Source organism: Prionailurus bengalensis, chromosome C2, assembly GCF_016509475.1.
Source record: "Prionailurus bengalensis isolate Pbe53 chromosome C2, Fcat_Pben_1.1_paternal_pri, whole genome shotgun sequence".
Taxonomy (NCBI): Eukaryota; Metazoa; Chordata; class Mammalia; order Carnivora; family Felidae; genus Prionailurus; species Prionailurus bengalensis.
In genome coordinates this window covers 31109874-31122152 of record NC_057350.1, presented here as the reverse complement: position 1 = coordinate 31122152, position 12279 = coordinate 31109874, and the positions used below count along the sequence as shown (strand labels likewise).

General features: G+C 33.8%; 1 protein-coding gene across 19 annotated transcripts in view; it reads right to left on the bottom strand.

The window, feature by feature from the left end:
- ROBO2 (roundabout guidance receptor 2) overlaps positions 1–12279 on the bottom strand; it is a 1723333-nt gene that overhangs the window by 83221 nt on the left and 1627833 nt on the right. For all 19 annotated transcript variants that reach the window (XM_043593855.1, XM_043593853.1, XM_043593859.1 and 16 more), the window contains 3 exons: positions 7554–7785; positions 4720–4844; positions 2325–2496 (listed from right to left, as the gene is read on the bottom strand). In XM_043593855.1, coding sequence (XP_043449790.1) covers positions 2325–2496; positions 4720–4844; positions 7554–7785 — 529 coding nt within the window. The remainder of the gene's footprint in view (positions 1–2324; positions 2497–4719; positions 4845–7553; positions 7786–12279) is intronic.

The following is a 12279-nucleotide window of genomic DNA, read 5'->3' as shown; positions in this document are numbered from 1 at the left end:
AATTGAGTGTATTATAAATAAAGAGGTAGTGCAAATAAGCATATGATTATAAATTCAACAACTTAGATGCATTAGACAAATTCAAAACCAAATGTCCATTTATCACAACCAATACAGGACTAATAAAATTCTAAATAAATGTAAATAGAATCCACACACACACACACAAAAAAAACCTCTAGGCACAGATATTATCACTGATTTCAACAAAGTATTTAAGGAAAAATAATTAAAAGGCCTACAAAAACTCTTACAGACTATAGTAGAGAAAGGAATACTTCCCAATCCCTTTTATAAAGCTAAATACTCTGATTCTAAAACCTGACAAAGACATTAGAAGAAAATAAATCTATTGATCAATATCCCTCATGAACATGGATGCAATTTTTTTTTTACCAGATGTTAGCAATTAGATCCAGTAGTATCTACAAAAAACATATTTTGACCATGTGGGATTTAACCCAGAAACAAGTGCAAGATTTATTCACCTTTAAAACAATACAATAGAATTTACCATATTAAAACAAATAAGAAAAGAGATAGAATATTACTTGAATACACTCAGAAAATATGTCACAACTATTAAAATAAATAAGTGAAGTGAGTAAGGTCAAAAGATAAAAGGGCAATATATAAAATTAACTTTATATATAATTTAGAACAGTTAGAAAAGGAAATTTTACAAACATACTTATAATAGTATAAAAAATCAAATAGGGAAAGTTTAATAAACCATGGGATGATATACTTATTAAAATAAATAAGCCTCAAACCTCAAACCACATGCAATTACTTTAAGATGAATTATAGACATAATTATAAGAGCTAAAATTATAAAGCTGCTAGAAGAAAATATAAGAAAATGTCTTTGGTATCTGTAGGTAAGACACAATTTCTTAGAAAGCACTACACATAAAAGAAAAATGTGGTAAATTGTTGTTCACTAAAATTTAAAAATTTGCTGATCAAAAGACACTATTAAGAAAATGCATAGACCAGGAGAAAATATTTGCAATACAAATATATGACAAAGATCTGTACTCAGAATATAACTTCTTCTACCCAGTAACAAGAGACAAGCAATACAATTTTAAAAAGGCAGAGATTTGGAAATTTTACATAAGAAAATATGCAAATGGCCAATAAACACATGTAAAGTTGTTCAACATCACAAGCTATCAAAGAATATTGACGTTTAAACGACAGTGAGGTAGTCTTTTAAACTCATTAGAATAACTAAAATTATGGACTGGCAACTTCAAATAATGTAGATGTACAAAAAGTGAAAGTCATATTCTTTGTTAATGAGAGTATAAAATTATACAACAATATGAAAAAGTGTTTGCAGGCTTTTATACACTATGTCAATCCTATTACCCAGAAATGCCACTTCTAAATGTTTCTCTAAAGGAAATAAAAACGTATGTCCTCAAAAAGATTTACACAAGAATGTTCACTCTCTCAGGAGAAAAGCAGAGAAACAAAACATGATACATTCACCAGACTGAATACTGCTCAGAAATAACACATATGAATTGCAAACCTGGGTAAATCTCAAAACACATTGTTTAGTGAAAGTTAGACACATATTATTATATTTTGCCTGATTCCACTTAGATATATTTCAAGAACAGGCAAACACAATGCTACTAGGGAAAAATGTTCTGTAATGATGATAGTAGATTTGATAGGCATTTCTTCGTGGGGCACCTGGGTGGCTGGGTAGGTCAAGTGTGTGACTCTTGATTTCGGCTCAGGTCATGATCTCAGGGTTTGTTGGTTTGAACACTTGCATGGAGCTCTGCCCTTACAGGAAAGAACCTGCTTGGGATTCTCTATCTCCCTCTCTCTCTGCCCTCCTCAGCTCTCTCACTCTCTCTTTCTCAAAATAAATAAGTAAACTTAAAAAAAAATAGGGATTTCTTCTTCAGGATAATATCCTCCGATTAAAAAGTTTATTCTGGCATGTTTCTGGTTAAATTTTGACATTTTCCTGGCTAAAAGGAAGTATGCAGGTTTGAAATATAATGCATTTTTTTCAGTAACTGCCTCATTTCCTATTATATTTCAACGGCATCAAAATTATTCATGAAATTACTGATTGAAAATTATTTTCAAATTAACTTTCCGCATTTAAAGACTTAGTGCTAATAATTTAAAGAAGTTTGTGGGAATCTTAAGAGCACAAGAAATTGCTAATGATTTCTTCAAGAAGCCCTAGTGAGTCAGCCTATTTGCCTATATGATGAGGGCACCCTCTCAATCATTGCTGCATATCCACTCTTAGGATATAGGTTAAAAAACCTACACACACTGGTACTTACCAATTATTATCGGCTGCGGTTCACTTTTTACTCCAATCCCTGCACTGGTACTAGCTGCAACCTCTACCCGGTATTGAATACCTGGGAATAATCCACCAATTATGACAGATCGAATGGCTGCATCCACAGTTTTGTTGATATGGAATCGCGTTTCATTCCCCAGACACCAGATCTATAAAAACGTAAAGCGAACAACAAAAGAATATAAAATTATCCTTTCTGTTAAATTGATGAAATATTTTTTAGTAGTAACCAATCTATTCTCTAGGCTTATAGAAATATTTGTAAATGACATTTTCGAAAGCCTAATTTTGCAGTTTATTTATATATGTGTATGCGTGTTTGTGTGTGTGTGTATGTGTGTGTGTGTATATTAAAGGAAGAACAATAATAAAAAAAGGAAGAACAATAAGGGAAGCTAAAACTATGCCACGTTCCTTTATACCTTATAATCAACACTGAACACTCATCACACAATGATTCTTTTAACACTTCTGTAAAGTGGTCTTTGGTTACACACAACATTCAGGTATGGATTAAAACACATAAACTCCTCTGCTTAATTTATTTATCAAGATTTATTATGCATATAACCTATTAAAATACAGTGATTATGAGTTGTAATATCCAAGGTATATAGGCACACATCTAAGTAATTTATATTTTATTTAAGAAAATATTAACTTACCCAGAAGTAGTTAACAAGATTAATTGACCTAAGTTATAAGTATTGACTGAGATGAAATTAAAGCCAGTATTTACATCGACAGTAATAAATCTTAATATTGATCAAAACATATGTACACACACACATACACATGCATGAGAACAAAGTGGTGAAAAGTCTTTAAACACTGATGTGAGAGAACCTAGGCTTTTACCACAAGTAAGAATCACATTTTAAGGCATACATTTTTTCTGAGATATGGGGATTTGTTACTGTCAAATGCATTACAAAAAGAATTACACTGTGAACATATATTTGTATTCGTAACACACAGTATTTCATAATCTACGTATAGACACGTAATTGGGAACACACATAGTTTGTTCCTGAAATGGGTAAATTCCTGACTTTTTATTTAAAATAATTCTTGTAAACTGTATATTTCTTTTATTTGCACAATGATATCTAAATTACTAATGTAGGAATATTTAGGCCTCACCAAAATATACACTTTGTTACCAAAATAAGGCAATCTCATATGAGTGAGAAAGGTTACAATTTATGACAAAATTTATCATGTTATAAACAAAATCAGTACTTAAGTAAATGGAATTTTACTTAAATTTAGTTCCAGATAATACAAAAGTATAATCTTAACTTCATTAAAACACACACACACACGCGCGCGTGCACATGCACGCACGCACGCACAAGAATAGATCATACTTTGCTCTTAAAACAATGTGCTCTAATCCTTGTAAAACGTCATATATATATTTATAATTATGCTATTGTAAAACTTATATTTCACACACATGTTTCTTTATAAAGTGATGGGAATAATTTTAGAGTAAGTGCTTCTGTACATTGCTTGTTCCAGTAAGTTAACCTTTAACTTAGGAAAATTCTATTTTGAATTTATTATTTTTTATTAGAAATAACAGAATTCAATCTGCAATGATTTCAGTGCAATTATTCAGCTTCATTTTACATAACAGCTATAAACTTTTGGGGTGAGGGGGGGTGTCTAGTTTTCTATTCTAATAGATCTATCTAGCATGTTAATTTTAAAATTCTATAAATAACTATTAATAGCAAAAATCATAGTTTTGAATTTTTATAAGGTTTAATGAGGTGTTTTACTGTTGCATGTGTTCTAATTACATCACAGCTAATCAAAATTTTATTTCTCAAAGTTAGACTTCTGTCTCTTAAACATCAAACGATGGCAAAAAGACAATGGATGTACACTGTTTCTAAACAGCAACAAATTTATCAGGAGCCTCCGCCTCCAACTTTCTAAACCTTGGAAGCATCTTTTTACGAGACCACAGTTTAAACATATCCCTGCTAAGGTCCATTACAAAGAAAGTTAATAACAATGATACAGGAAGTTTCTGGAAGGAGAGTTTCACTACCCACTCTTGAACCCAATCTCTCTAAATCTTTGAGGTTCTGAAATCATGCCATACTAAAAAAACCAAAGACCAAAAACCAAACACTCCACTGTTATGGTTTACTAGTCCAAGTGAGTTTGTGTTATCTGTGTCTTGGGGTTCGTTTCTAACTCCTTATGCATTTGTTTCTTTACCTGTCATAAAACAATATAAAAATTACGTTACACCCAGACTCAATCAGAGAGCCTTTGGAGACATGCTTCACGCATGTGACACTGAGACTTCTTTGAGAAGCTTCTCTGTGAGCCTTTCTTCTTCACTCAGGCCCTACCTTGTATTCTTGGATAATTCCATTCTGATGGTCTGGAGGAGGAGGATCCCAGGAAACACTAATACTTGTGCTATTGTGGCTTCCAACTGTCAGCACAGTGACAGATTGTGGAGGGGCACTTGGGGCTGCAGAGGAAGTAATTAGAATAAACACAAACTGTAAGTCTTGATGTGCATTAATACCGCTTATAGAATATGAGGATAAGTAGCATGAGGTCTGGTTTCCAGTAGTTCTGAATTTGCATGTATTATTCAACAGTGACAGTTTTTTTTAATGTCCTTTAAATATAATGGATAGATTTAAAGCAAATACAACAGCTGTGTTAATATGTGCTCAATAATAAATTTAACAACTTACATTCTAATGAGTGTTTTCTGTATGCCCAGCGCTGAGCTAAGTGTCATATTTAATTATCACACTAACCTCAAGAAGTAAAAACAACTCTTATCTCAGTTTTACAGAAAAGGAAAGAAGAGAGTACTAAGAAGAGAGCTAAGTCAAACACCAAGGCAGAATTTGAACCCAGGGATGTCCGGCTATAGAACTTTGGTTCTTTTGACTCCAATAGGCTCTCTTTCTGGAAACAAAACAAAACAAAACAAAACACCCCTTTCAAAAGTATTCTGAGAGGATGCATTCCTCAGATTGTCATCAAACGTTTTCTCTGAGTGGTGTCATTAATGACAGTCTTTTTGTTTTGTTTTATTTAGTGTTTAATAAATAAAAATAGAAACAGCAATAAATTTGACCAATATAAGAAAATATACTTTTTTTCATATTGGGAAAAATAATTAACATATACATAGTCTCATAACGTAAGATTTAAAACTTATATAGATGGGAAAGACTTTCTGAAGTTATAAATGAAAACAGTTCATGTTGGGTCAAATGTGAAATGGATAGGTTTTAATTTCCTATACTTCTCATTCTTTATGGTTTCTCCTATAACTAATTATAATCATACTGAGAAAAGATGAGTGAGAAAAAAATTTCTGATTTTAGACTGCAGCATCTGCTCTCCAGTCTATCTGAGAGCTGAAAAATACTGATTTACAGGAATTTTATCAATTTTCAGTAAATCTCTGAGTAGGAAAAACAAAATGAAATACCAGTTGAAACAAAAATCAAAGAATTTTGTGGCATTAAAGGATTTCTGTGTAAAAGGATCAATGCTTTCATAACTCTAGAGTTTAATCCTTTGAACATATGTACAATTGAACGGTAAAAGATATTTTAAAAGCCTATTGATAAAGTCTCCCACGTTTAGTAAATTTGTCACTGAGGTATGACCATATTTGCATCAAGATATTGGATATACACAGACATGGTAGCACAATACCACTCTTTATTATTCCTTTATATGATAACATTGCTCCAACATAGGGCACAATGATATAAATCCAACCACGTGTTCACCAGTGTTGTGGTGCATTGAAAAATAACACTTTTGAAAACTGCTTTCTCATTTGCCTTGCTGCCTGCTTAGAGAGAACATCATTCCCGTTCTCCTGACAGGTCAGTTATTCCAGGGCTCAGCTTCTTTCTACAGATGTGGAAGAGCCCAAATCACTGCTTGTCATTCCCACATGCACCCCAGCTGAGTTCCCGTTTTTACCTTCCGAAGGCCACATGCGTTGGAAATAAACGCATACCGAATGGTGCCAAATGTCTAGTCGAGAGGAAAAGTCTCACTATGGTGAGATTCATTTGTGGAAGGAAGTAGGCTTCAACTATAGCATTCTGTATCAAATTCGCCCACAGCACTCAGGAGTACTACATATTTTCAATATAAAGTAAATTTTAATGGTGGATGAAGATATTATTAATTTTTAGGAATTTTTTTCTTTACATATCGTACAAGTAGATTAATGGTATCTTTAAGATAAGTACTACAGCCCATGTCATTGTATCACATTGTAAACCAATGCGAACATAACATTTTCACTGGGATGCTGATTAGAAGGTATATATAACTTAACAGCTCTTTTGTCAAACATGAACATCTACATTAGCATAAGCAACCTACATACATTTTCTTAAGTTGTTCTCATATGGATTTATAAACAATGGCTTTTTACAGAGCTGTGCACATAAAATTAGTAGAAAAGCAGAAAAGGAGGGGGTTATTGTACTTGGCATCCGACTTTTTGTACTTTGATAGTACCATATATTATAAGCCTCCCGTTTAGTGAAGGGGACACTGGTAAATTACTGATTCAAAACCATGTTAATTTCACGTCCATCACAGATTGACTTTAAAGTATCTGTGTGCAAGACAATTTCTAAATGGGGGAGGGGGAAGGAAAGTCACTAATAAGAATGCTATTGCAAACATGCAAGTGGCCTTCTGAATGAGAAATTAGGAGTCAGACTGGCAGAGCCCACAGGGAAGGAGGCTTATAAAAAACAAAACAAAACAGAACAGAACATACAAACAATAAAAAACAATGTAATGCTCTGGTACGTCAGAAAAAAAAGACAATGAATAGCCTGTGTTCTTGAGTTTCCAGTAGCCTGTCCCTTAATGAAGCCAAATGAGCTTAATCCATATTAAGAAAAATAATACGGGACAATATCATAATCAAATTCCATTGTACTGACAAACTTTGGAGTAAATGTTTACTGAAGAAAAATTCACATTACTTAAGTGCCATTTTTAAAAATCTCTCAGAATCTATGTGATTCTCAGAAAAAGGAGAAAATGACACTTCCTGAATTCACTTTTTATATCCTCTCTTGATATTCTTCTAAGGTAGGTGATAAATTAGAACTTCAACAGAAATTGGCTTCGTTATGTTTTAAGTTTGCCTTTTGTTAGAAATCTGAAAACTGACCTTCTTCAGTAGTACGAACTATTTTAGATTCACTATCCATTCCTTGGAACTCATTAAAATATGGTCGAACTTTAATTTCGTAAGTCACCCCCTTTTTCAGGTTGACTAAGACAGCGCTTCTCTCGGTTGGGACTTTGGCATCTAAATTCTGCCATGCTGATGTAGCCTGCAGGCCTGAAGTCTGACGATACATCACTCGATAGCCTTGAATAAACTGGGGCTGGCGATCAACCTGAAAAACACAGCATAAAACCAAATGGAAACATTTTAGATATGACAATGAACCCATCCTCATTTCTCTTGTACCTATTTCAGTCTTCAACTCTCATCTGCGTGACACCACTGCTTGGTAATTTATCTTCCTGCTTCTTGTATCCAATTCCAGTTCTGAATTCACATGGCCCTCAAGTTATTATTCCCAAAATGAAGAGTGGAACAACTCTCTCTCCTGTTTAAACTACTCCATAGTATCTAAGATATCTACTTAGTTAATTCAAATTCCTTAAAGTAGCACAAAGGTCTGATAAAGCCCAGACCTGCTGATTTGTCTAGCTTCATTTCTCATCTGTCCATCCTCTTCCTATATTCAACAGTTCCCATTTTTTGAATGGATATGTAATGTGCTGCTTCTCAGGAATTTCCATTCTTATCTTTTGTCCATTCACTAACGTCTTTACTCACTCAAAACCTTTCTTGAACTCCTACTAATCAAGTTACTGGTCAAACTACATTTATAACTAATACACATAAAAAAAATGCTGTGAATGAGATGGACAAGGAGCTAGGAAAACCTGGAGTAGAGAAGAAGTTGACAGAATCAGGAAGGGGAGAAAGCATTTCCCTGAAAAAGAGCAAGTGCTGGGATCTGCAAGGAAAGTAGTATCAATTATTCCTGAGGAAGAAGTGTAGAAACAGCATGTATAAAATTTCTATGGTGGGTTGCCTGGGTGGCTCAGTAGGTTTAGCATCCAACTCTTCATTTGAGGTCAGGATATGACTCCAGGGGCGTGGGTTCTAGTGCTGCATCAGACTCCATGCTAAGTGTGGTGCCTGCCTAAGATTCTCATTCTCTCTCTCTCTCTCTCTCTCTCTAAAACAAACAAGCAAACAAACACTCCTATGGCTGGAGGAAGTATATGAGAAGAATGGGAATTGTGAAGCTAGAGCATCTGTTTTAAAGGGATATGAAGGGGCATCTGAGTGGCTCAGTCAGTTGAGTGACTGACTCCCAATTTAGGCTCAGGTCATGATCTCATAGTTTGTGGGATTGAGCCCTGCATAGAGCTCTGTGCTGACAAGTGTGGAATCTTGATTGATCCCCTCTCTTTCTCTCTGCCCCTCTTCTGTTTTCATTCCCTCTCCCTCTCTCTCAAAATAAATAAACAAACTTTAAAAAGGCATATGAAAAACTCCTACCCACTAGCAAATTATTAAATGAAAGACTTTAATTAATTTACCAGTTTCTAGCTCCTTGAATAGACCCACTATTGGCACAATTTGATAACTTTCTTGATCCTTTCATTCACTTAAATTACAGAGAATAAGCAGCTGTTTTGAATGAAAATCTGAAATTTTGACTCTGAAAACTCATACCAAATAAAAATTTGAAGAAGCTCTATTGTTCACTCATAATAATTATATGAACACTGAATACATAAAAAATGGAACCTACAAATAAAACATGTTCTCCTTATACATTTATTAAACAATCTCTATTGGAGTTTCACCATTGTTTCATTTTCAGGGAGAAGAGGATATTTAGCTTTTTAAATATTTTTAATGACATTTTTTGTAAGAATTGCTTGATTTAAAAATAACTATCACAGCACCTTCTTCAATTAATTTTCCATAGATTATAGTTTAATAGCCATATTCTAAGAAGCCTTTAACTTGACATATTTCACTGTCAAATAAAGTATAAAACGTAATGGAGAAGAGATGGAAGGACCTCATTTCAGGAAAAGTTGAGAGAGAAGAAATAGAGAAGATGAGGAAGAAAATGGTTATTTCAACTTTTTAAAAACTTCATCCAACTATTAACACATGAATAAAAGGTATTCCCTTATGTATTAACTTCTAACATTTATTTTTTAGTTGCTGCATTTAACAATTATCTTTAAGTGAAAGCAGAAAATTTTAAAACACAGAACCTCAATCAAAATATAGTGGAACAAAGGGGCATTTTTCTATATTTAGAACATCCAAGCTAGAGAATCCATGAAGCTGGTGGGCTGAACATATGTGTTTCTATGTCTAGCTAAGTCTTAACAACTTCCTTCATCCACCTCCATCTAACCCTCAAAGACTTTCTGGAATTAGTGCTATACTCATATGAGATTATGTCAAGAAAAGTTATCCCAGCTCTGATGCCAAAGCTCATGATCTTTGAATCTTTATCCATGCTTGGTGTTTGTACCAACAGGCATAATTTTTGAAGCACAGAAGTTGTTCTGACACTACAAACAAGGCAACTCAAAAGCAAAAGTTAAATTGATGAGAGCCAAAGAGAGATGTCTTTAATCAAAACTGTCAATGTTCAAAAATTCCTTGCAGCATATGTTAAAACAACATTAAGCTGGCATTTTATAAACTTCTCTGCATTCGCTTTAAGTGAATTTATATACTGAAAGAAAGACATAACTCACAATAATAGCTTGTTAATACTGAAAGAAGCAAGCTGTGTTTTTAGGAAGAACATTAAGCAGCTGTTTCCAGATGAAGAGAGTGTGTAAATCAGGGTAAATTGGTTTTATCCATGTTTGGCTTTCATTAATTAAGTGTTTTAGGGACTTTATGAAGCTAATGTTTACTACACAGCATCGTCTTGCTCACTTCAGTGTACATTGCATTTAACCAGTATATTCTCATGGCCTGCTTAATAACTGAATAGTTTAACTTGGTTTTGTGCAGTTGCAATATTCTTTTCAGAAGAAAATTTGTTGTTACAGGTGGAAGCAGAAATGAAAATGCTGAACATTACCTTTAAAAAACTAGGTGGGATTTGTATTGGATATGTGTTCTGTACCACTGACTTTTAGAGCACATTTTGACAGGTGGCCATTTTCAAGTTAAACCATATGCTTGTCACTGATTTTATTAAAATTCTGTTTATAAGAAGGAGGATTTTCTTTACAGTTGATGATAATCAGAGTCCGGCCACAAAATCATGGGTTTACAGAATTTTAAAAATTTGTATTTTCTGAAATAGGAATAAAAAAGCGTTGTCTTCAGGAAAAAGTCAAAGGATGAAGCAAGTTTCCATCTTCCAATCAAAAGGTCCCAAAATGAGCTACAGTTCAGCCTTTTAAATTTTCTAAGCTTCAGTTTTCCTTTCTTTTCTTTTTTTTTTTTAGAGATAACTATTGTTTTATTTATTTATTTTTTTATATAACTTATTGTCAAGTTAGCTAACATACAGTGCATATAGTGTGCTCTTGGTTTTGGGAGTAGATTCCCGTGATTCATCACTTACATGCAACACCCAGTTGAGCCTCAGTTTTCTTAATTTGCTCAAATAGTATTCATATTACATGGGTCCAGATACAATTAAATGGCTATCATAAGTTAAAGAATTTTGTAAGTTGTAGGCATGCACAATGACAGAGCACCCTTGTTAAGTTAGGGATATGGTAAAGACAAAAAAACGTCCATATGTGACCCTCAAATCAGCATGCCTATAAATGTTTAAGTGAGATGCTTACCACCATCTTTTCAATTTAAAAAAAAAATCCATCTCAATTGAAAATTCAAAGTGAATTTTCTTTGGTGAGCTAAGCCTGCTAAGTGGCTGATCTGGATTAAGCTGAGATCTGAAATTCTAGTTTGCCAATGCACACTTTCAATTTCAGTAGCTGTGATGTTTAAAGGGCAAAGGATCTGTGGTTCTTTTTGTCCTTGAACAAAAACAAGACAGACACATACACACACACACACACACACACACGAATAACTGTTTATTAAATAAGAGATTTATTGCTATTTTCTTTGTGAAACATTCATTTTCTTGTGATTTTTGCCTACCCTCATTATAAGAGCAGTCATCTTTAGAAAGCACCCATTACTAACTACTGTTACTTCAAGATTAGCCTTGGTAAACCATGTCAGCTGGCCTCCAAATCTAAATACATGGGTTGGGGGATATATTTCTCTTCTCTAATATCACATCTGTAATTCAGATACTAACAGTGTAATAATTTATTTATTTATTTGTATTTATTTATTTTTTAACATGAAATTTATTGTCAAATTGGTTTCCATACAACACCCAGTGCTCATCCCAACAGGTGCCTTCCTCAATGCCCATCACCCACCCCCCCTCCCTCCCACCCCCATCAACCCTCAGTTCATTCGCAGGTTTTAAGAGCCTCTTATGGTTTGGCTCTCTCCCTTTCTAATTTTTTTCCCCTTCCCCTCCCCATGGTCTTCTGTTAAGTTTCTCAGGATCCACGCAGTGTAATAATTTAAAGAAGGTATACATTTAGCAGTTGAAAATATGACATGGAAGTAAAACATTTGGCTATAATTTCTTTGGCAACTGACCCCTCCCCCATTCTGACTTTATTTCACTAAAGATACCTCTCAGATACACACTTACCTCATGTGTAACTACTGATTCGTGGGGAACAATACCCTGTGATATAACTGAACACTTTCTTTTTTAAAACAAAAATAAAAATGTATTAAAACAACTGATCTGATCATTCAACAGACAGTAATTGAAAGGGCA